The 25,548-nt window shown below is 40.1% G+C and overlaps 1 protein-coding gene across 1 annotated transcript in view; it reads left to right on the top strand.

Moving 5' to 3' along the window:
* FBXL17 (F-box and leucine rich repeat protein 17) overlaps positions 1-25,548 on the top strand; it is a 505,276-nt gene that overhangs the window by 180,176 nt on the left and 299,552 nt on the right. The window contains exon 6 of the mRNA XM_090038355.1: positions 7,629-7,759. Coding sequence (XP_089894481.1) covers positions 7,629-7,759 — 131 coding nt within the window. The remainder of the gene's footprint in view (positions 1-7,628; positions 7,760-25,548) is intronic.

The raw sequence follows: 25,548 nt of genomic DNA, 5'->3' as shown, positions 1-25,548 counted from the left end.
ATTGCACAATAGATATAACATGTAGAGGAGCCTTGAGAAATGTGCATAATTGTGTGTGCTTTGGTCCCTATTATGCCTCCTTTTATATATCTGCAACCTATGCAGAAATTATATTCATTATTAAAAGCAAGTATAATTATTAAAAATAGGAATAAATGTATATTATGTTAAGTTACTCCTTAGCTTTAAGTCTCATTGCTGTTTCTCCAAATCTTGTTAGATTCTAAAGTTTCTCCACTTTGGAGTTGATGGCAACAGGGGAAAGAAGCTGGCATAAAATATTATTTGTTGCCTGAGAGAGTTTCCATTTTGATTTAATGATCAAATTGAATACTGATGTTACATATTACAGCACATAAACAGGGAAAGATTCCTTTTTGTTATGTTAGGGGGCATAAAATGGCAGTCTTAGGTGTTGTGGCGTTGAGAGGTCAGGATATCTCTAGACTTACAGGCTTGTTGAAATTCTATATGTGTGAAGGCTATCGAAGCCTTTTAGAATTTAGGGATAATAGTGTAATATTTCTAATAAGAAATGACGGTCCAGAACATACAGACAGATGCCTAGTCCTGGAGAGGGAGTTGGACCCTTATACATTTTTTGATGGAGTCTAATATTAGAACATGCCAAAATTAACTTTTTAGTACAGTATAACCTAATGAATCCAGCATGCTTAGGACTGAGCACCTGCCAGAAATGTTAAAATTCTGGATTTTGAAACCGGAGCAGTGGCCAGTTCTGGGGGAGGCAGGGCAGAGTGGGTAGCAGCATCTGGTCCTGGAGCAGTGGCTCCATGTGGACAGGTGTCACAGGGTAGTGGATGGCAGCGGCAGCTGCTGCACGCAAATTTCCCCCTCCGCTGCTCTGGGACCAGCCATTGCTACTCCCTGATGGAGTGTAGTTTTAAAAAGTGATGGATTTTTGATAATTCCGGATCTTTGATATCTTGATTTATGAGGTTACTAGCCAATTGCCTGTCAAGAATGACGGGGGGGGAGGGGAACAGGCAGGGATGGAGCCCATGCCCTCCCCGGCCCACTCTCCCTTTCCCTCCTGCTGCTTGGGGTCCAGGCCTGCTCCTAACCCTCCCCACCCCAGTGGCGGGGGGAGGGGAAGAGCAAGCCAAATGTGGGGGAGGACTGGGCCTGAGAGTGGGGAAAAGCCTGGCTCCTGCGGTGGGGGAACAACAGGCCCGAGCTGATCCAGCAGCAGCGGGGGGACAGGAGGAGTGGGCTTAGGGCCAAAGCAGGGGGAGGGGGTGGAGGAGGAGTGGGCCTGGGCCTGACAGGGGGAGGATGGGCCAAAATGGTTCCTATTTTCAAGAAGGAGTGAAGGGAGAAACCAGGAAACTATAGACCAGTTAGTCTCACCTCTATCCTTGGAAAAACTCTGGAAAAAATCATTAAGGATCACATTTGTGGGAGCCCAGCAGGGAAAATAATGCTGAAAGGAAATCTGAATGGATTCATTGTAGGTAGATCCTGCCTGACTAATCTTGTATCTTTTTATGACCAGGTCACAAAATGCTTAGACACAGGAGTCGAGGTAGATGTCATCTACCTAGACTTTAAGAAGACTTTGAATACAGTGTCTCATTCTGTTTTTGCAAATAAACTGACAGGCTGTGAGGCAGATGATTACACAGTCAGGTGGGTGGCAAATTGGCTTAGGGGTTGCACTCAGAGAGTGGTGGTAGAGGGGTCGATATCAACTTGGAAAGATGTGCGCAGTGGAGTCCCGCAAGGCTCAGTCCTTGGACCAGTGCTATTCAGTGTCTTCATCAGTGACTTGAACAAAGGCATGGAGATAACCCTGTCCAACTTCGCAGATGATACCAAATTATGGGGCAAAATTAACACATCAGAGGGTAGGGAACAGATCCAGGCAGATCTGGACAGGTTGGAAAAATGTGCAGAACAAATTAGAATACAGTTCAACAAAGACAAGTGCAAAGTTCTGCCCCTAGGCAAAAAGAACCACCAACACACTTACAGGCTGGGGGATGTCCTTCTCAGTAGCACATCAGGAGAAAGGGATCTTGAAGTCATAGTTGATTCCAAGATGAACGTGAGTCATCAATGTGATGAAGTGATCAACGAGGCTAACCACACTTTATCATGCATTAGCAGACGCATGACAAACAAGTCCAGGGAGATGATGCTTCCCCTTTATGCAGCACTGGTCAGGCCGCAGTTGGAGTACTGCATCCAGTTTTGGGCGCCACACTTCAAGAGGGATGCAGAGAATCTTGAGAGGGTTTAGAGGAGGGCCACTTATATGGTCAGAGGCCTGCAGGGAAGGCCCTATGAGGAGAGACTGTGGAACCTTGATCTCTTCAGCTTTCGCAAGGGAAGACTGAGAGGTGAACTTGTGGCTGCCTATAAATTCACCAGGCGAGGGCAGCAGGGAATAGGAGATGTTCTATATACTAGGGCATCCCCTGGAGTAACTAGGAACAATGGACACAAATTGACAGAGAGCAGATTTAAGTTGGACATTAGAAAAAACTTATTCACAGTAAGGGTTGCCAGAATCTGGAATGGGCTTCCAAAGGAGGTGATGCTCTCCCCTATCCTTGTCTAACCCCGGTGCACTTTCCTGCCCAGGGCGGGGGTCAGACTCAATGACCTACTGAGGTCCCTTCTGACCCTAACATCTATGAATCTATAAGGAGGCTTACTCCTGCCCCCCCTCAGCCACTGTTGTATTAGGCTGGGCCCTCTGTTCCCCCCCAGTGCCATGGCTGGCCGGCTTCTCCCCCAGCTCTGGCTCTCTCCCCTCCCCTCCCCTCCCCCCCGGGTCAGACCTTTGCCCACTCCTCTCCTCCCCCCACCAGCGCCACCACAACCTGCACGCTCCCCGACATTGGGCCCACTCCTCCTGCCACCACCACCATGTTGGCCCTGTAGGAGGTGATGAGAGAAGGGGGGAGGGGTGGGCTGTGTCCAGTGCTGGTGACCTTGCTCCCCTCAGCATTCCCACCCCCCTCCCTCCCCTGCACCACCGCCACCGTGGTGGGGGGAGAGGTGGCTAGCTCCAGTGGCCTTGTACCCCCCTCTGCTCTATTGTCACCACCTTCAGGGAGCACTGCTGGCCTTGCCACCCCCCCCCATTCTGTCCACTCTGTTGCTGCCACCTCTGGGGAGCAGGGCAGCAGGGGCGAGGTCCCCTGTTTCCCCACCGTCATGGCAGCATGCTGCCACCTGTCTGAACGCTTCTTCTCACTCTGTTCATCAGCCAATCAGAGCGTAAATAAAGCGTTATGGACAGACAGAGAGGCAGATTAAGGCTTTTATAATATTAGAATACTGTAATAGTATTTCCTGCTGTTCATAGAAGTGTTTGTAGTACATCCTTCTGCTCCTTATGCATTTGCAAGAAGATTGTAATGTAAAAGGGTAGTCAATTTAAATATCAGATTTCCAATTGAAAATGGTGATCCTTTATATTTTACAAGTAATCCTTAAAATTACTGTAATTAGAAGGTTAGAGATATTAAATTGGTCTTGGGAAAGGTTAAGTTATTTTCATCACTCCTGGAAAATATCTACGTGACTACATTTCTGTATGCAGAGAAGATTGCTCACAGGACACATCTTTTTAACCAGGTAGATCCAAGCACAGGGAGACTCAGTGTTGTCAACTCTCATGATTTTATCACAGATCTTGCAATATTAGTTCTCTTCTCAAAGCTACAGGTTCTAGACTTGAGTGATTATACTTAAAAAGTCTAGCTCTTCTAGTTGCTAAGAAAAGCTGTAAAATATGATTTAAGCATATGGCATATGCCTTGAGCATAAGTCCCAAAACTCAGTAGTCAAATAAAATCCTCTGCCTTTAGTACTCTAAAAGCCTCAGGATTTCCATGCCAGACTCTTGATTTTTTTTTTTAACACTTTCTGTTGATGTTAGATTTATTTAGAATATGATCATAGATAAATCTTGTTTGAAAATAAGGTTCATGATTTCAGCAGTGAAGGAAATAGACAATTGAAACAACTTACTAAGGGATGTAAAGTCACTGGTTGTCATCATTCTGGGTAGTCCTTTATAGTCACTTGGATGAGAGTGCCATAGTGAGGCTGTTCAATTCAAGCATGGTGGATATCCAAGTCTAAGTACAGTAATCCTATTGGTCATAAACTGAATTGGATGCCTTTCCAAAATTTTTCTTCAGCTTTATTAGATACTATGAGACTGCTGTCAACATTACTGGATGAAGTTCTGTGATTTGTATTATTCAAGGAGGCCATCTCGGATGAGTATAATAATTTTTCTGTTTTAAAATCTTTAATTTTTTTCCCCTTTATTTTTGGTGTGTTTTTTTTCTTTGTTCACAATCTGTTCTGCTTTTTTGTTCATGGAGCTTTCTATTACCTAAGTTTTCCATTCTATCTGAAATGGGAACTGAATATGGAACAAGCAGCTGCCTAAGAAAAAAAGGGATGCTGATAGGACTGTTGGACCTTTCTTTTCTCTTTTCTGATTTCAGGCCTGGACATATGAGGAAATATAAACAGGAGTGAATAATAAAAATAGTTTGGATTATTACTTCTGTCTCTGACTTTCTTCCTGGTTTTGTGTTTCACAATCACGTTATAAATCTTTAAAATAATGAATTCATGTATTATCTTCATAAAGAACCGCAAAAACTGGAGAAAGTGATCGGATCTTTGTATTTTCACTGTGTCTCCTGTATGTGTGTGCATGCTGTAAAAGAGAGCATGAATAAAATAAAAAATGTAGCAAAATATTTCTAGTCCTTTTCAGTTGTAATCTTAGAACACTTGTGCATGTGACAATGCTGCCATGTACATGTGATGAAAATTTCCCTTTATGTGGCTTAATGGCATCATACTTTAGACCTATGCAAATATTGGGGAGAGTCTAAATGAGTTTGCAGCATCACAAACTAAACCACATTCTGATGTAGTTACGTTTGCAGCATTGCAAGTTGGAACGTTGCAGCCATTAATCTGTCAGTTCACCTCCCAGCTGCAGGAGAGGGAGGCAGGCTCTGCCAAAACAAAAGGATCAGGCCCCTCACTACTGTTTTCAGCAGACACCTGTGGCTGCGAAGACACCTGAGGCTGCCTGGAAACAGGCTGGCTTACCCCAGGGTAGCATAGGGAAGTGGCAGGAGGGCATCTGGGTGTGATGGTGGTTGGAGAAGGTGGTGGGGACAGTGCACAGGGCACTGGAAGCCTTGGCGGGCTTGGGAAGAGTTAGATAACATGACTCTGAGCTGGGGCAGCACCCAGCCTGTTAGGAGCCTGCCCGGAGACTGCCAATGTCAAGGGAAGGACTGAGGCCCCATGCAGATCAGGAGCCAGTTGGCCTGCCAGCAGCACATAGCCACAGGAGAAGCAGGCAGGATCCACTGGGGGGGGGAGGGGAACGACCAGGCCCCTCACTGCTTCTGCCTTCAGCAAGCACCTGTGACTGCTAGGACAATGATGTCTATACAGTGACAGAAAAATAAATCCCACCATTTCAATTAACTCACCGTTTCAATTTAAGGGGCGTAGAATGCAACCCTGAAGGACTAAACCCATGTCACATGTACAAGCACCCTTAGTTGCAACTTCGATTTATAGCTGCAGGTAGATATGTATCTGCTCAAGTGGGCTAGGTGGTCTGCATGGGGGTTGTCCATCTGGAGATGGGGGAGGCAGGGACTTAAAAAAGCCCAATGGCAAGGGGAGGGGGTAGGAAAGGTACCTCCTTGTGTCTGGGGCATAGCTGGGCTTTCCCAGTCCTGGGGCTATGCTCTGAATTAATACAGATATCTGGTTAGATTGGTCTAACCATGCCAATTTAACTTTAGTATGCCACTCAGATGAACTAAAGCTAGATAGGGCCTGCCATTTTTAACCCAGTGGTTCTCAAATCCAGTGCCCGGTCCAGCTGTGAGCTGGATTCAGCTGATTGTCCCCATCCAGGGCCTGAAGCGGGCTTGGTAGGAGGGGGGCAGGCCTGCTCCACCAGTGCAAAGGAGCTGGCCGTGGCCCTGTGGGGGAACGGGACATGGCCTGACTGCAACCCAGCCGACAGGGGTGCAGGGGGGATGGCCAGACCCCAACTGAGCCCTGAAGGGGGAGGAGCCATGGCCCAGCCTGAGGGGGGAAGGGGACATGGCCTAACTCTGATCCATTGGTGCAGGATGGGGATGCAGCCAGGCTCTGACCAGCTGTTCAGGGCTTGGTGTTTGAGAAGTTGACAGTGGTATTGTTGACTGTTCCCATGCTGCCAACTTTCCAGACTGGTGGGGAGCTCCATGGGCCACATTTGGCCTGTGGGCTAAAGATTGAGTACCCTTGTTTTAAGTGATTGTTAGGTATATAATGATTTATCTTTATCCCCTTTGGGGAACTTCTGTACAGTTTGTCACCTCAATCAGATTAACTAGAGATCTACATGTAAGGTCCACATGTAGGTGAAATAAGTCAAATCAGGTGACCACTTTTAACTCAATCTAACCTCCTGAACATCTGTATACACCCATAGTTAAATATGTGGAATTAAATTATACTTATATTTTATTTCTGTATATTGCTACTTCATTATTATCGTTGTTTTTCTATACTATTCTGTTGACTTCCATGCAGCTGAAAAATTTATAGTTGTGTGCCAACATAAACATTGTCATACAGAACTCCCAAAGCCTTGTAGCAAAATGATGGCCAACCTTTTAGAAAACTGAGTGCTTCCTAGCTGCCTTTACCTGGGTTTTGGAAATAATATGGAACCTCTACCATCCCCTTTCTGCCTGTGGGGGGAGGAAAAGTACATGCTTTTCAAATGTAGATTAGATGGCATATATCAAGTATGCTTTTTGGATAATATTGAAGTTTTTGCATTCAGTACATCCCTCTGCATTTAAAAAATGCATGCCTTACTTTTCATTATACAGTTTCTATTCATAACTTGCAATGCTAAATGGAAGGTCTTTTGTTAGAAAAAAATCACTATGCATGTGCAGAGCCATTTTTTTCCAAACCAAATAACTGTCATTTGTAATGGCTTTGTAATGTGGACAAGCAATGAGATATCCTGCAAAGATTAATTTTAAAAGTCAGAGTCACATGCTTCTATTCTAGGATCACAGGAAGTTTTTGAAAATGTTCATTTTCAGTTTCTTGAACTTGTACAATCGCCAAAAAAAATGAAGAAAAAATACTGACATACTCTAATTTAATAAATATAATTTCAAGCCAAGTCAAAGCCCAGATAACTATTTTGCATCTATTTAAGTAGTAAAGATGGAAAAATGTAGTTAGTAATGGGAATACTAAAAGGCCCTTAACTGGTGAACTGGAACATTCCTATAGTACTAAAAACAGTTTTTCTGTTGTTTTAATTGTATTACATTTTCAGTAACAAATTCTTTCCTAGTTAAAGGAGAATTCTGGTCGTCTCATTGCTATTATTATTATTGCTATTCTAACCCCCTCCCTCCTTTTTTTTTTTTTTCCAAAAAGTATAATTACATCTTCCCAACATAACTTTTTCTGTACTGCATATGATTCTAGAAAGGTGAAAAGGCTTTTATAATAGAATATGTCAGTACTTGCTATTTATGAATGCATTTCAGACTTTTTCCTCTCTATTGTATTTATCTCAATAGCTAAGAAACCTTTCCAGCCTGGACCTACGTCATATCACAGAACTGGACAATGAAACAGTGATGGAAATAGTAAAACGATGCAAGAACCTTAGCTCCCTTAATCTTTGTCTGAACTGGATCATTAATGACAGGTAACTGTATTATAGCATCTAAAAACACTAAACTGTAGAAAAGCAAATTTAACCCATTGTATTGAACAGTATTAGTCAGTGATGATTCATAGCAGTCTGAAGGGTAATGGATTGTTAAAGCAAGTCAGACTTTTTCAAATTGATGTCTGTCTATATTGGGTAAATCATTTAGACAGCTATTTTCTGGCATATCTATTATTTCGTATAGTAGAAAGAAACTTGTTTATGACCAAATGTAGGCATTACTCAAAATTTTAGCCTTGATGAAATCAGGTTGTGTTTTGCTGCTATTGGTTGAAAGTTAAAAAGATTGTGAACTTTTGCAACAAGTGGGCAGCATTTATACACATTTATGTGCATATGAAGCCAAACAAAAACACAGAAGATTACTTTTTAAATATATGGTAAGGAATTGTAAATGTTGTGTAGGCTCAATTTGTTATCCCTTTGTTAAAAGTTAGAAAGTGGGAACATTGAAAATAAGTTAGAAAGCTGGATGTGTGTTAATCCTTTTTTTCTTGTCTTTTTTTTAATCTTGAAATGTTCATCTTCCTTTTTTCACCATATTAAACTTTACTGATATTTGCTTTTTTAGTTTTAGATTTTATAGAGAAAAATAGACAAAAAATGTTATAGTAAGAATCTTCTTTTAACTCACTGAAACATTGCTGCTGTCTATGAATTCTTTGTTGTTATGCATTTATTTCTTTTCTTAAGTACTGTAAGATTTACCTGCATTTTTCCAGCCTTGCCATATAGTTCTGGTAGAAAAACTGTTTCTGATTGAAATATTTATGAATGAGTTTTAACTAGGGCCGTCAGATGATTAAAACATTTGATCACAATTAGCTGTGCAATTAACAAAATTAGTCTCAATGAATTGCAATGTTAATTGCATAGCTAAAAACTCAAAATTATGCAAAATTTTGCAGGTACTTTGTATGATTGGGAGTTGGGGGTGGGAAATTTGTGAAGGTGTGACACCCGCCCCTCCTTACACACGTACACAAACCATAGGTGGTCCCCAAGACCCAGGCCTCCAACCCCTGCCACCCACATACACTTACCTGCACCTAGCTGCTGAGTCTATTCCCAGGACCCTCCCTGGTTGCTTGCTGGCCACCTGTGTGCAGCCATTAATGGGCGTTAAGGAAATTAACTCAAAAACAAATTAACACAAAAATCACATGCATAACTGCGAGTAATTGACAGTCTTAGTTTTAACTATTAGAAAAATGAGATAGAAGGATCAAATACTAGCCCTGACAAAAAAAGCAAATTATTAAAATTTCATTGTGAGTATCAAAGAAGTTCTGGAAATGAAATAAAATGAGCATATGTGTTTAGATTAGCAGAACATGAGCAATGTGCTTTATGGCTTGGGACCTCACTTCTGTAAAGCACTTAGGAACTCTGAGCATGTGAGTAGTCCCACTGAAAATCTTTGGGCTTACAGTGACACACATGATTAATTACTTTTGCTTAATTGATATCATTAACCATATATCAATTTAGCAAAGCGTTTGGCCAAGATGTACTTACGTGTTGGTTTTGAATTTGATGTGAAATGTTCTGCTAACAGTGGGTACCTGTAGATGTGCAGGGATGCCTGCTCCGATGCACTGTAATTCTAGACTTGATTGATTGAATCTTCTGGAATGTGCTAATTAATACATTCTAGCAGCCTTGCTGTCTCATGTATTCAGTGTCCTTGTGCATCTGGGTGCTTTAAGTTCAGTTAATGAGCTTTAGTTAAAGTGTCCTAGCTGCTATTGTGAAGTGTGGGACACTGAATACACAAAACACTATGGGTGCTTTAATTAGAGTGACTCCTGAGAGCTGCTGTAATTAAAGTATCCCCCCAACCCTGGAGCATGTGTAAAGGTGCCCAATAGTTCTTAATAAGAAGGCCCATTTTCCCTACATCTTGTTGGCTCCGGTAATGTAGGAGGCTATTTGTAAAGTTCCATATTTAACATATCTAAGAATGAACACATCATTTTCAATAGCAGAATGGACATTTCCTTTTATTCTCTCCTAAGGCTGCTTACTGACATACATTTCTACCAAAAGACATTTCTTCCAGTAGAAAAATGAAGGGTTGCTTCCTGCCCCACAGCCCTTTAATTAACAGCCTCCCTTCTCTCCTGCCTGGGACAAGGGCAGGCTGTCAAGTGGCAGCTGGGACATGCCAGCCTGCCTCACTCAGCACTGCTTTAGGCTGACCTACAGCCGTGCAGGGGCGTTTCTGCTCTGGGTCAGCTGAGTGGGAGCCAGGTGAAGGAAGCCTCTGCATACCAGGCTCCCAATGGAGTGGTGTGGCTGCTAATTGAAAGCTGAAGGGACTGGAAACCAGGTATGCAGAAACTTTCTCCAGCCTGACTCCTGGCTCCCCCTTGTCACCCTGTTGCCCAGCTGAGTGGTGGTGTGGTCGTTTTAAAAGCTGGGAAAGGGGCTTGCAGGAAGCCTCCCATATTTAGCTCCTGGCTCACTCCCAGCTCCATGTTGCTACCTTGCTGAGCGGCAGAGTGGTGATGTAAAAGCTGGCAGCTGGAAATGGGGTCCATAAGCTGTACTTCTCACTGCTAGCTTTTAAGCTCCTGCTCCTTCTCTCAGCCCAGTGGTGTGGTGGCAAGGGGGAAGCAGCAGGAGCTGGGAACTGGGTTGGGGAGGCTTTACTGGAGTTCCACTTCAGCTGTTGACTTTTTAATTGCCGCCCTGCCACTCAGTTATGTGGCTGGGGTAGTATAGCGAAGCTGGAAAAATCTGGTAAAGCCTCCTACCTCTTCCTGAAACTGCGGCGTTCCCTGGTTGGGAAACAATGCACGGAGCAGTAGCTGATCTCCTTTCTTCCTGGTCTGTGGGAGAGGAGCAGCATCCCCCCAGGCCTTAAACAGGGAGGCAGGGAGCCCTTCCACCAGCTCTACTCCTCCACATCTCCAGGTTCAGTCTCCCTGGAGGAACTCTCTCAGGAATGATTTAACCATGGTTGTTGCTGGGTTATTTTTCTCCTAGACCAGCCATTGTTTGCTGTGGGGAAAAAGCCTGAAGGTCTGTACAATTTTAGTTTCTACTGGGAGAATGGCAGTAGAAATTGAATGCATGTACCTGGCCTAAATCATGAATGACTGAGAAGTTAGTGAAATTTCAAGTGTTCTTTCTTAGACATTAGAATCCCATATTTTAAGGTGGTTGACATGTAATTAATTAATTTTAGAATTTATTTTGCTAAACTTGCACTTATTACTTTTAGTGGTTGTGTCTCATGATACTTATACGGTGCTTTATTTTTCATCTTCCTCTCCAGAAGATTCTGTTTTCCCTTTTGTGCATTGTATATTTTCAGTCAGTAGTGTAATCATACCTTTTCCAGATCATAGTGCCGTTACTCAGCATTTAACTTAGCTTTTCAACTTAGATAAATGTATGAAGAGCTTACAAACAAGACTGACTCGGATATTCCTTTCAAGAACTTAAGCCCTGAGACTGATTTTCAGCACTACCTCTAGAATTTAGATGTGCAACTTCAATAAAGTTGTTTGACTAACTTCCCAAGCCATATTTGACAATCTGTGCTAGGACTGTATTGCAAAGTTGTTTAAAATTTTAAATCCTGTTTTTTAATAAGGGAACTTGTGCATGGCGTGTAGGCTAGAGATTCCATAATGCCTAATGTAGTAACCTGGCATACTGAATTAAGTGACTTCAGATGCACAATGAAAATTATTATATTGATGATAATAAAAGTCTGCGTGTTGAGTGAAGGCATACTTTATTCTCTTGCATACAACACACACCTTTTCCCAAAAATAAAACTACCCTCAGTTGGGGTGAATGTCTTAAGTGGGGAAGCTGGTTTTCTTGCTGGAAAAGAAGCAAGTCTGGAGACACTGCACATGCCATGCAGCTACCAAGATGGTTGCCACTTGACTGGTTCAGCAAGATGAAGGGGTGAGGTTTTGTGTTAAATCTCACGAAGTTATGACTGTTGACTGAGCACTGTAGCTTGTGCTTGCAGCAGCAAGTGAGCTGCTGGTATTATCTTGAAGTGGTTGGTGATATAAAAACAACACTTTATTTAGAGGAACTTGTGTAAAGAGCTCCTTATAGTAAAGAGATGACAGTCTTGTGACTGTCTTTTCAAGGATCTGGGACCATAGCCAGGTGTGACATAGACTTATACCTCTTGGGAACATGATGTTCAAAATCAGTGACATTTCAGGAGACAGCAGGCACTTCCAGCCACAGTAGGGAGTCCCTGTTGCCTCAACCAGATTGTGTCTTGGGATGCCACACTTCTTGGACACTTTCTGTTTCTAGGAGGACTTTCTCTATTTCACACAGTTGGCCATGACTCTGGGGAAAATCTTTAATTCTACATTCTGCCTTCCTAAAACAAGGTGTTTTATATGGGGCATATTGTATGAGGGAAAGTACAGTATCTCTAAAACAAAGACATATCTTAATTGTCTTTTGACTAAAAACCACACTTTCTTTCCATGTTAAAGATACTGTGATCCAATTTTGGATTTTCTTTATTGTTAATGTGTTTGGTAAACAATGACAGAGTAAGTGTTCTTCCAAAGGACATCTGTCATTTTCTTTTTCCTTGTTTTTTTGGTGTTTTTTAATATATGAAAACTGAAACTTCAAAATACAGTTAAATACACAAATTTCAACTTTATCTACTAAAATTGAACTGGATAAACCAGCCCAATATGTCTAAATGGGCTGTTGAATTCCACATGTCAAATAGCACCAAGGGCTCCAGTATAATATCAAAAGGTGCTTGTTTGAAGACCATTACACCTAAGCATAGCTGAACTGCTTGAGGAACTTTGAAGGTGGGGCACTGGGTGGGAAGAAAAGCCCCTTGAACACTGCCTCAGCTGCTTTCAGTGAACATAACCTCTTGCAAGTTAAGCGTCCACGTTACCCTGGCCCTGCAAAAGCTCTACCTGAGTTCATGGATTGAAATTTTTGTGCATTTTGTCCAGCTCTTTGGAAAGCTTCTCCTTCCCATTTCCTACTCTAGAGCAAATGCCTCTCCACAGCACAAAGATATTGACTTTTATTTTTACTTTGCCTAACTGAAACTCAGGCCAGCCAGGCAGAATTCACCACCTTTTGTTCAAAAACATTTTTTACCTTTTTAGACCCCAACCTATGTGGTTGCTGATTATTGCCTTGTCTTGGAAAGTGTCAGCAGTTGCGTATGATGTGGCTGACAGGTGATACTAAAAATAAAATTAGACGAATTCTTCCCCTTTTGTCCACCCATTTCCACACCTAAATATTTATAAGATTGTATTTTTATATTATGTTGCTTTGGCGTTTTTGCACAGGCAGGGACACATAAGGTCTATTATTTTTCATATTTTGTTAGACTGGGTTTATTTTAACATGCCCGTGTGTCTATGAGGCAAGCATAGAGTAGTGAAGTGGGAAAAGTACCAAAAAATATATATATATTTGCTTAAGATAACTTTTAATTGGTCTTGTAAAAAAAAAAAACTGGTTTGTTGTCATGAAGAATAAACCAGTCTTTTAGAAACGATGAGTAAAAGAAGATCTGTAAAATCACGGACTTTTAAAAAGGCTTACTAGACCAGTTGAATTCCCCAGTAAATATTGGATTGAATTCCCCAGTAAATATACAAACTTTCCGAACTTAACCATTAAATAGAACATGGAAAGAATTTCCTCGCTATATGTTTCAAGTTTGAACAACACCCCAAAATGATCACCGTTTCCTTTATTAGACAGACTTATAATGGAAATATTGTTGACAGTATAGTAGGCCATTTCATGTCTATCTGTTGTAATGAGATCTCTTTGTATATTCCCTGAGGTGAATAACACACTCTGAAATGTTATTTATATATTTTTCTTAACACCCAAATGGTTTTTCGAGGCTTGTTTACTTTATTCTATCAAATTTTAGTTGATTTGGTAAACATTGACATTTACAAATAAATTTCATGGGGAATTTTCCAAGAATAGTTTTATGAACATATGCTACTTACTGTATCCTTGAATGATCAAAAATCAGGCATCAGAAACTTTCCAGCCTTTTGTGAATGACATTTCATAATGGACTTGGAATTGCAGTTCACTTCAGCTTCAATATTACTTAATTTACATAGAGATATATTAAAACCAATTTAATGGTTTTGCACTCGGTGGAATATTAAAAACTACACAAATAATCTGTTTTACTAAAACTTACTTTGTAGTATTTACATTGGTAGAAGCTAAACAGCCTCTACTGTATCCATGCCTTTTTATATATAACATCAGTTTTGAAGAAATGGGAACAATACAGGGTTTCTTTTTGGGGAGAGATGGGAAGGGGGACATTACTGGATTGCCATTATGAAGAGTCTTCATCAGTGTGACTTTGTTTCTCTCTTTCAACTATAATTTGCATTTTTTCATGACATGAAGGGGAGGCATTGGATCAATAAGCATGGCAAGAATTGTCACTTAAAAGATGCAACTGTAAGTAAAATCGAAGAGGTGGAACTCAACAGAGTTGAATTTTCAGTGAATTAACCAAGTATTGAAACATAGTTTTTATTTCCATACTGTACCTCCTGCCTAAGAAAACATTTGTCAGGAAAATATACAGGCAGTTAAATGTAACACCTATATAATGAAATTAAAAGTACTAGAGAATGATCATATGAAGTCACTGATCATACTGCTCAGTCTTGCTAGCATTTATAGCACCATGTAATCATTATTATGGTGTATCAGTAGACCTAGAAATCCATTTTGTCACGTGAGAATAACAGTAATTGGACTTGTGCAGGCAGGCATGACTTTTTATAGCATACAGGGACTGTTACTAAGTTATTGAGCTGGCTAAAGAGTTAACATCACCAAGACCCCACTAGGGAAATATTTGCCAATTTTACCACTGCTACTAGCTCAGGTCTATGTGAACTAGTATTAACTAGCTGGGAGTCTGAATGTAGATAAGACTTTTGACACCATTTCTACTAAGCATATAACATGAGAAACAGTCACAAGTGTGTAAAAATGGTAAATTAGGTTAATCTGTTATTAGTGTTTCTCTTTTACATTTAACAAAATTGGAAGTTATACTTTACAAAATGTAAGACATTATTTATTAATGGTATTTTAATCAAACAGTCTTAAAAGACAAATGCATGCAGTCCTCTCCTTGTCTATATTTTTATGAGAAACAAAATGTGCACTTTATCAATGGTACCTACAATAGTTAATGGTGCATGTTCATATTCATCACCTTTAATCTGACTGAAGTAGAAATGTACTTCAGGAGTACTGATACTTATTTTTCTTCCTGTCATGTTGTATAACATGGACTTGGGGAAATAGTAGAGCCTTCCAGAAGAATAATTGTACTTTTATATAGCATGACAGCTGTCATGAATTACTGTAGGTGAACAGTAGCATTTCTTAATTCTGAATTCATTCACTTCTCTCAGTGTTATCTAAAAGATCATCTTTGTGTGCCTTGTTATTACTCACTTTTCTATTTGTATACATGTAAGATGTTTACAGGCAGCTACTTTAAAATGCTCAGACTCCAATAAAAAACAAATTATACAATCTATCATAAATGCATAATGTTTCTAAAATGGCATGTTTTCTTCTGTTTATCATACTGATGTATTTAGTTGCATCTAGAAGAAAATCAGTTGCAGATTACTTAAGACTTTCATAAAATGATTCGTATGTCATTTTTTCAAGTGTTTCAAATTTCAAAATGCTTGAAGAGATGAAATCTGACCAAGCATGGGACCTGGTAAACTTTGGAGGACCTCTTACTTTAATTTCATGAATTACTTTATTTTGGAGATTGAAATCATATGTGAAAAAATGACTTTGTGTCTAATACGGAAATTGTATTTACCTAGAAGCAAAGACAATGGGAAGGTAACCATAAACTGTTAAAATCAGTGAGAGCTTTTCTGTTAATTTCAACAGGTATAGGATCAGAACCAGGATTTTTTAAGCTGTGCATTTAAAAATTTATTCATATGATTGGTTATTCAGCTTTGCACTTTGAATAAAAAAGACAGAAGAGAAACTAGCACAAGTACTTGCAGAGAAACATAGACATTGCTAAGTGAGAAGTTTGTAGACCTGAATTCCATTAGCAGTAATTATTGAGGCAATTAGGAAAGACCAAAGTAAACTCAAACTGGATCTTTGTATAAGAGATTCTATATTCCTGGGTGAAAAGCCTTTATTTTGTAGTTGTATGCCAATATCAATAATTTGAGTGGCTGAAAACCTGGAATATTATAGTTTTTTTGGGGGGAGGGAGTGTAATGAATGTTGTAAACAATTTGAAAAAATCACTTAGCTTTGAAATTCAGTGTTAGATTAGGATGAAAAAGAACTTTTGCTTAAGTATAGAAAGTGAGGATGTTCATATAACCTAAACTTTGTCCATAACCTTCCACCATACCTTGTACAAAATGGAGATATTTCAATAGATAGTTTATTAGTAGTGATTTCTAGAATTGTAACACAAACACATTTGTATATAAATGGGATATTCATATGATAGAAATATTTTCCTGGATGAATATAACTTATCTGGGAAAGAGGCAAGGGAACAAGGTATAGGTTAAAAACACTCATTTTTTTTTTTTTGCTTTACAGGACAAAGGGGGAGGTAAACTTGTTGACTAGATCTGTGTTAAGGGAAAAAGGGAAAATTGAAAGGACATGTCCATAGTGGATGTCTGCTCTAGCCCAGTGGTGCCCAGCCTTTTGGCCCCGTGCTGGATCAGGCTCACTGCCCCAGCCCCAGCTCCATGCTCATTGGATTGGGTCCTGTTGCTCCAACCCTGTGTGTGTCTGTAGTATCCTAAACTCAGGGCCATGTCATCTGGTCTGCAAGGCTTGCTACCTTGGCAGTGGTGTGGCTATGTTAATTGCCATGGTTCTCCCTGCAGCTAAATTTCTGGCCCTTGGGGAGCCCTGCAGACTGGATCACATGGCTCCATGAGCTGGATCTGACCATGAGCCAGGGGCTAAGCACCCTCCCTCTAGACCATCAAACCAGTAGGACACTTGTTTTCAAACAACTGACTGAATTATTCAACATGCAGGACTTGTGCTCTTGGGGGACTTCAATTATGATATTGCTGGAAGGGTAACATGGCAATACAAAGACAGCCAAGCAGGATTTTGGAGTGTATTAGATTTTAGCTCAGATGCTGCAGAAACATACTGGCAGGGGGAGGGGGAGGAAGAATGAAGAGCACATCTTGATTTGCTGCTTACAAATATGGCAGAGTTGGTTGAGAATTTGATGGTGGAAAGCAACTTGGATGACAGTAACCATGAAATTCAGGATCACAAAGAAAAGAAGAAAGTAGGCAGAATAAAATCATAGCTTTCAGAAAATCACAATTTAACTAGCTCATGGGAATGATGGACAAGTTGAAGGTAAAAACAAATCTAGAAGAACTAGTTCTTAGAAGATCAAAATGTGCTATCTCAATGCAAAAGAAGAAAGGAAGTCCAGCAGGAGACTGGACCATAATGCTAAGGATGAATAAAGACAGGTAGAGGACTGGCATGTAGGGAGAAAATTAGGAAGATCAACCCAAAATTTGAGATGCAGCTGGCTGGGGATGTAAAAAGCAATAAAAACCCTTTTTAGAAGTATTTTAGAAGTAAGAAGAAAACCAAGGTAAGTGTAGGTCCATTAGTAAATGTAGAAGAAAATCTAATAATGGATGATGTGGAGGACTCTAAGGTGTTTTATGCCTTTTTACTTCAACCTTCATAAAAAAGGGTCAGCTGTCAGATTACAGATGCAGCAGCGAGGATCAGAGAGGAGATAATCAGTCTACAGTAGCAAAAAATCAGGCTAGGAATTAAATAGACAAGCTAGGTGTTTTAAGTCAGTAGAGCAGTTGAGATTCTTATTAGCATTCTCATAGGTTTGGCTGAGGCTATTGCAGAGCCGATGGCTATTATCTTTGAGAATTCTTGGAAGTCAGGACTATTGCGAAGCAGTTTGACAGGGAAAAATATACTGCCCTTCTTTAACAAAGGGAACAAGGAGGACTCAGTAATTTACAGATTGGTTAATCTGACCTTGATACCCAGAAAGCTACTAGATCATAGCATCAAAGAATTTCTTCCTAAACACTTAGAGAATAACAAGTGAAAGGAACATCCAATATGGAATTACCAAGAGCAAATCATTCTTAACTGACCTTGATTGCCTTTTATGATAAGGTGGCTGGCTTTATGGATGCAGGGAGAGAAATGGAAATGATATACCTTGCATTAAACAAGACTTTTGACACTCTCTTGGGACATTCTCACAAGTAAGTGAGTTTAAATTAAATGACTGTAGGGCGGGGACATACTTTAAAGACATAGCTCAAAGATAAATCATCAGTGGCTCAACATCTACCTGGGAGGAGGTCCTGGATACTGTTTAATGTCCTCATTAATGACTTGTAGGATGCAGATGAGTAAATAATACATTTTGCAGATGACATCAAACTATATGCAGTAGCAGAGACTTTGAAGGATTGGAGAGTAAGATAACTATTAAAAATTACTTTGAGAATTAGGAGAATTGTCTGAAAATAGATCAATTTCAGTAATGACAAGGGAAAATACTGGACTTAGGATGGACTAATCAAATGCACAAATATAAATTAGGGAGCATTTGGCTAAACTGCAGTATTGCAGAATAGTACTTGTGTATAATGGTGGATTGAAGCTGATTGAGTCAGCAGTGTGCTATTGTTGCCACAAAAGAAGACCAATAGCATACTGTGGTGTCTTAACAGGAATGTAAGCTACAAAGGAGAGAAATTGATCCTTTTACTGTCTTTGGCACAGGTAAAACCTCATATGGAATACTGTGTTTAATTTTGGGCACTGCTCCTAGAGATCATAACTAGGGCCCTACCAAAATTGCGATTTTGCAAATTTTATGGAAATTGTGAAATCGAGCAATGCCTGCAAAATCTGCAGGGAAGAAAAAACTTACTGAAAATTAAATGCTGACTCCCCAGAGGAAGCCAGCAGTCCTCATGGCACTGTGGCCTGCGCGGCCCACTGAGGGGGAAAGGGGAGAGGGGCTTCCAGCACAAAGGGCGGGCCAGGATAGCTGCTGCCCCCATCCCTCACTGTGGATTGGCTGAGAGGGCTGCCTGTCATGTAGCCCCACTCCCTTCACCCATTGGCGGCGAGGGGCAGGGCCACACAATAAGCAGCCCTAGCAACTAGTCAGCAATGAGGGGCAGAGCTATATGATGGACAGCCCTCGCAACTAATTAGCAGTGAGGGGTGTGGCCATTGGGGCCCGTTGGCCAATCAGAGGCATGGATAGCTTCTGCTGTGATCAGCCCGTGAAAATGGCAGCCGGTTTCACATTCTACCCATGAAGTTGCCTGGCTGGCTCCTTGAGGTGGGTAGACCTGTACTCATAATACTCTTAAATTGCAGCAAGGAGAAATTTAGGTTGGGTATCGGGAAGAATTTAATACCTGTGAGGGCAGTTACAAATTGGAAGACGTCATTGAGAGAGGTTATTGAATCTCTGTCATGGGATGTTTATAAGTGCAGGCTTGGATAAACATTTGACTGGGATGGTTTAGAAAGGAATGATCCTGCTTTGAACAGGAGATTTGACTAAATGATCCTGATGTCCTTGATAGCCCTGTTTTTTATGATTCTTTGCCCACCTGCTCTAATACACAGCCCTTTAGTGAATCCAGCACTGTTACAGTCATCTCACCATATCACTAGTAACTCAGATGACCCCTAACATTCAGTTCTTTTCTGATGCCACTCATCCTCCCCTATGCAGGATGCACTATTGAAATCCTATGTCTTGTCTACCTTGTCTTGGGAGATGGCTGTTTTTAACCTTAAGCAAGCAGAACACCTGCTGTGAGTTCCGCGAATTGAATTTTTCTGTATTATCTCCTACTATTATTTCTTGTTTCTTCGCCTTGAATTCAATTGGTTATCTGTCAGTTTGACCCAACATGGAAAAAATCCCTCCAAATACCTCAGATAGGTTGCTGGTTCAAGTCACAGCATCCTCACAGCCCAGCCTCATATCATAACTACAGGCTGGAAAGGTAGTTCAGCCATGCAAGATGGTTTTTATAGCTTGTTGACGTTCTCTCTGCTTTCCTGTTTGACAAATGGAAAACCAAAAAACAAACAAACAGACCCCCTTTTCCATCCCCCTGCCATGTACATTTGTATACAAATTCATACAGGAAGAAAAGACTTGCTATGACTAACTCTTCCTGCCTGTCCCTAATTCAAGATTTGCCATATCATTCTGTTTACTTTTACCAAGCAGCTCCCCCATGTTATTAAAGGGGCATGTTTTTTCCATTGTAAAAAAATTAATCAGTTAAAATAGCCACACTTTTTCTGTGTTGAGTAGGTAACTATATTGATGAAGGAGGCAGTCTGTCATTTACTTTCAGGGTTTTTTTTATTTGCTTGGTTTTTGTTTTTTTCAAATAACCTCAAGGTACAAGGATAAGCGTTTGGAGGTAAAGATAAATTCTGAGTGTCACTGGAATACCTGCTTAGCTGCTGTTTATATTAATTAATGTCATATATGTCGAACAACAGCATATTTGAGTTCTTGCTGTGATATTTTGAAATTTTGCAAATGTTTTAAAACATATTTGCATATTCTCACAGCACATTTAAAAACTTGTGTTTGTTAATGCTAGACAATAGGTATAGCTTTTATTATTATCTTGCTAAACTGATAATATTTTGAGAAAACGATGTCTGATAGTATTACTTGAGTATGTTGCTTATGTGTATTAATAGAAAGAATGTGAAATATGTAATATTCTTCTCAGGTTTTCCTTAGTTTTGTAAAATTGGAAAATATTCTAATTAAACTAAATAACTTTTTGAACTTGTTTGTTAATGGCTGATAGTGCCCGTGGTGATTTGCTTATAAAATATGTACACTAATAATCTGAGTTTTCTATGATGAATTTTCTTCTTTTAAGTAAGAGTATTGTTGACATCAGTTTACTATGGAATTTAATTGAGGGAAACACAAAGACCTTCAGATAACTCTACTGGACTGTAAATAGGAAAAATATGTGTCAGATAACTGCACATGTAATTAAATAATAATTTGCTTTCAGTTATTTTATCTTCATTGTAGCTGTTTCAGATGTATTTCTGTAGAGATAAGAGTACATGTATATGAGATTACTGTAGAGAGTTTGTATTTTCTTTTCTATTGACTCTCCAGATTAGTTGGATCTTTGACTACTTTCACCTGGCTAAACATATTGACTATTTGGGGTTTTCCATCATGTCATAATGCCTGATTTTACTGAACTCATAAACTGATTTATGATGTAGCCTCTTTGACAGGAATTTACCGAAAACTGATAGAACAAAATGATGCTGTCTGATCTACTCTCTCTGCTATGTTACAATTCTGCCAACATACTGTAATTTAAATAAATGCAAGTTCATATATTTCATTTCTTAGCCAGGAACAGATTGTAGATGAATAAGATTGTCAGTTTTCTTTTCAAAATAAATTAAAATGTGAAGCTTTATGGTTTCTGCTTACGGAATCTATACAGATATTCTGCAACATTTCATCATAATGTTAATATACCATTTATACACAAAGATTTAGGTAGATGTAATATTTATTTCAGCATACTAATATCTTACATGATTTGCTTGTTGGTTTTCCTTGTAAAATTATGTATGGGCAAGAAGGATTTAATCTTGCTATGTTCAACAATGCATGGTGAAATTCCCAGAGAAGCTATCAGTGGGCATATCAGTGACATCTTGCATAGTTTTGCCTTGGATAGTGGAACTGGAGGTTCAGCTTGTGTTCTTCATTGCATTATATTTCCAAGTAAATGCACTATGTTTTATAAATATTTGTCTTAAACAACAGTTTGGGGCTCAGTCCTGCTAACATTCCTCACGCAGCACAGTGCTTAACTACAGTTAGGATTCCTTTTGAAATCAACTAAGCATTGCATATACCCTTTGGTGTTTTCAGATCAATTTCTTCTTCTTGGAGACTGAGGTTAAATATCAGATATTTAACTGCAAGAGATCTTCTCAAGTGTTGTTTTAAATAGTTTCATAGTTGCATAGTTTGTAGGGTTGGAAGGGACCTGAGCAGATCATCTAGTCCGACCCCCTGCCATGGCAGGAAAGAATACGGGGGTCAAATGACCCCAGCAAGATGTTCATCTAACCTCCTCTTAAACACCCCCAGGGTAGGAGCCTGCACCACTTCTCTTGGAAGCTGGTTCCAGACCCTAGCCGCCCTGACTGTGAAGTAGCGCCTCCTGATATCTAACCTAAATCTACCCTCCGCCAGCTTGTGACCGTTATTCCTGGTCACTCCTGGCGGTGCTCGGGGAAACAGTGACTTCCCCAATGCCTGCTGATCCCCCCTGACTAGTTTATAACAGGCCACAATGTTTAACCAAAGGTAAAATCAAGATGTATTTGAATAATTAAGTAGGAAATGCCTGTTTAGGAGTGCATTGCCTTCTTAGTTCTATTCTTATATATCATTAGTACTAAAGTAAATAACTCCTTAGAAGCCATTTCCTAATGCAAATAGAAGTTATCAGAAGTAATAAAATATTTAAGCTTTTATCCTATTATTCCAACATCCCTGTTTTTTTTCCTTCTTTTTATAGTTGAGAAGTGGGAAAAGTAGAATAGCTCACGGTTGTCAAACTGTTAAAATGTATGATAAATGGAGCTCTGTAAATAGTGAAAATATGAGAAAGGTGATTAACTCTGACAATTTACATGTAAGAAGCTTGAGATGATAAATATCTCCTGTGATTAGTTATTAATTTAGTGCAAGGGATTTAGCATCAGCCTAAACTGTTTTATGAATTGTGGCATAAAAAAATATTTTAGAAGATAGGTACACACATGTTAAACCAAAGAAGAAATTGCTTGGATTTGATTGGTAGTAATTAAAAATGGCAGACTTGACACAAATATGGCTTGGCTATTTTCTATATGACAGTCCTACAGAAATTAAAAAAGGGCAGTGTTCCCTGAAGACATGGAAAATGACAGAACATTATAAATCTGAGTTCTCAGTGCATCATGAAAACTGAAAGGTTTCATATATATCATTCCTCTGCAGATAAAATATTTACAGTGGTATAATTTAAAGTGGTTACAAAACAATACAAAAATCCAACTTATTGAAGCGTAGAAAACAAGACACAATCTTTATTGCAATTATAGTTTCATTTTGAGGCTACCACCTATAATTTACCATGCAACTAGTACGGACGCTTTATTTAAAAAAGAAAAAGAAAAAAAGTGATGGCTGTCCTAATGATTTACTGCACTGACTATATTGTTTACAGTCTGTCAGTATTTCCATTATAAATACGATTTTTGAAGTGTGCATAACTCATCTTTTAAATTTGCCTTGGGCTGTGTCTTGGCACATGGGCTATCAGCTCAAATGCGTGTTATTTTGCAATTTTTTATTTTTTGTAGGGGAATTTGTTTCTTGTAATAGATGAGGGTTTAATGTTGTATGTTGGAAGCTGGCATAACATAGGCAAGAGATGAACAAAATGCCACTCGCAGGTCTGCTAAATCCATCTGTGATCCCAGTTTTTTGGAGTCATGTTAGTAGAGAATGATAATTATATTGAATTATCTGTGGCATTCATTCATATGGACCAATGACGGGCTAGAAAGAGGGGCAGAATTTTCCTGTTGACAGAATCAATGGGTGACTAAGAAAAACACAAAAGTTTTTTACCAAGGAGCAGAAATGAACTTTTCATTCTACTGAAGTTATGAACTATGTACAACTGTGGGGAGGTGGTTATCAGAAAATGATGAGCCTCTGAAGGAATTTACGTGGAGTCAGGATGATGAAAACAAGGTTGAACTGATAGAAAGTGTTACTTCAAAGGGCATGCAAATGTTAATGTAGCCAGTGACTGGTAGGGGGTGTGTGGGAGGTGAAGAGAGAAGATTTCTGAAGGTTGGGAGAGACGCACAATCTAGGAGTGTAAGTAAGGAATCCTGTGAGACTGTCTCCTGATCTAAAAAGGGAGTCTGGCAGTAGAAGTGAGCATTCCTAGTGACTGTAGAAAATAGGACAGAATTAAAGAGACAACATGGATGTATTCCTAGACAAGGCAGGAAGCAGCCCACCTCCTTACCAAATGTGGTTTTCTTACATTCTCACTTTTTATGAGCAACCGTATTTGTCCTTTTCTCCTCCTATTCCCAAAAGTCTTTACCTCTTAATGAAGGCTGATTCAGCACCTGCTTGTCCCTCTCCTAATCTATAAGTAGTGTGCTCAGCAGATTTAAAATACAGTCATTTGTTTAAGCTTTGCAATAGCAAGGACATAGGTGCTTAATATTAAAAGTGGAAGAGAATGAGGTGTTACACACCAGTTTTCTTCCATAGTCATTAGAAAGATGAGAAACCTTCTCTTAGCTTAAGATCCACCAGTTAGGAACCATGAACACCTTGAGCCTCCTGAGGCTGGGGGGGGGCATGGCAACTGCCCACAGGTTTCAGTGGCGGTAGGGGTGTGGTGTTGGTAAGCAAGGACCACCCACAGGCAGCTGCAGTGATGTTGGTGGCAAGGGCGGGCTGAGCAGGGACCACCCTCAGGTAGCCACAGTGGTTTCGGCAATGGGGGAGGGAGGTGGTGAGCGCTGAGCAGCAGTCAGTGACCGGCTACAGACACCGCCAGCAGCATCAGCAGCGGGAGGGTGGGTGGGTGGTGAGTGGCAACCGCCCACAGACACTGCCGACAGTAGCAGCAGCAGTCAATCTCAGGAGGTGCACGTGCACCTGTGTGCACCCCCTACACGTTACCAATGTTAGGAACTCTACAGCCCCTGACAGATGTTACATTTGTTACTCATTATATGCAAATATTGCACAACAAATCCTAACATGCCAGATGTTTAGAAAGTTTACCCCTCATTTAAAGTACTAGATTTGCCATAAAGTAGTTGTTTGAACAGCAACCTTGTGATGTGAAAGTGTCCCATGATAAAGTTAATTCGTGGGTGGTTGGATGTTCCGATTTGTCATGCTGCCATCTCTGCCCTCTCCTGGGTCCATGAGATCCGTCTTGATGCTGTTGACTTTTATTGTCCTTATCCTGAAGGTGTTCTAATCTGAGAAGCCCAGGGAGAGGGACTCAGTTACATCAGCACCTCCACAGGCTCTGGCTAAATCCTTGAGTATGTAGAATGGGGAGAATTAGGTTCCTGGTGTCAGCCCCTCACTGATGTATCCTTTTTCTTTTCATCTCATCTTTTTTTCTCTTTTTGCATCAGCTTAGTAAGAGTTGGAGCTTAGACTATCTTGCAACACTGTTTTGAGGCCATGACTAGTGAAGCAGCTAAAAGCAATGTCTTAAGCAGCTTGACACTGACACAGTAGCTAATTGGAGTGACTCTTAAGACTGTGCTGTATCCTTGAGTGTCTATTAGTAAGAGTCGGTACTGTTTTCTTTCTTGCTCTTTTTCTTCCCTCCATAAATGCCATCTGAAATTTTGTCAGAGGGTTTTCTTACATAAACTTTTTTTGTGGTTAAAAAGATAGTGTTAAAATAAAAGTCTTAATGTTTTACAGTTCAAATGTTTTAACTGCATCTCCTTCTTCTGTTTCTCTAATGAAAGGTCAAAACAATTTTGCCTGGTAGTCTTTGCTATGGACTGAAGGAGCCCAAAAAGTCTCTACTCAGGACTTCGGATCATAT

Source organism: Crocodylus siamensis, chromosome 3 (assembly GCF_052110815.1).
Source record: "Crocodylus siamensis isolate JL-2025a chromosome 3, ASM5211081v1, whole genome shotgun sequence".
NCBI lineage: Eukaryota > Metazoa > Chordata > Crocodylia > Crocodylidae > Crocodylus > Crocodylus siamensis.
Note: the sequence above shows the minus strand (reverse complement) of the source record. Positions and strands in the feature narration are given on the sequence as shown.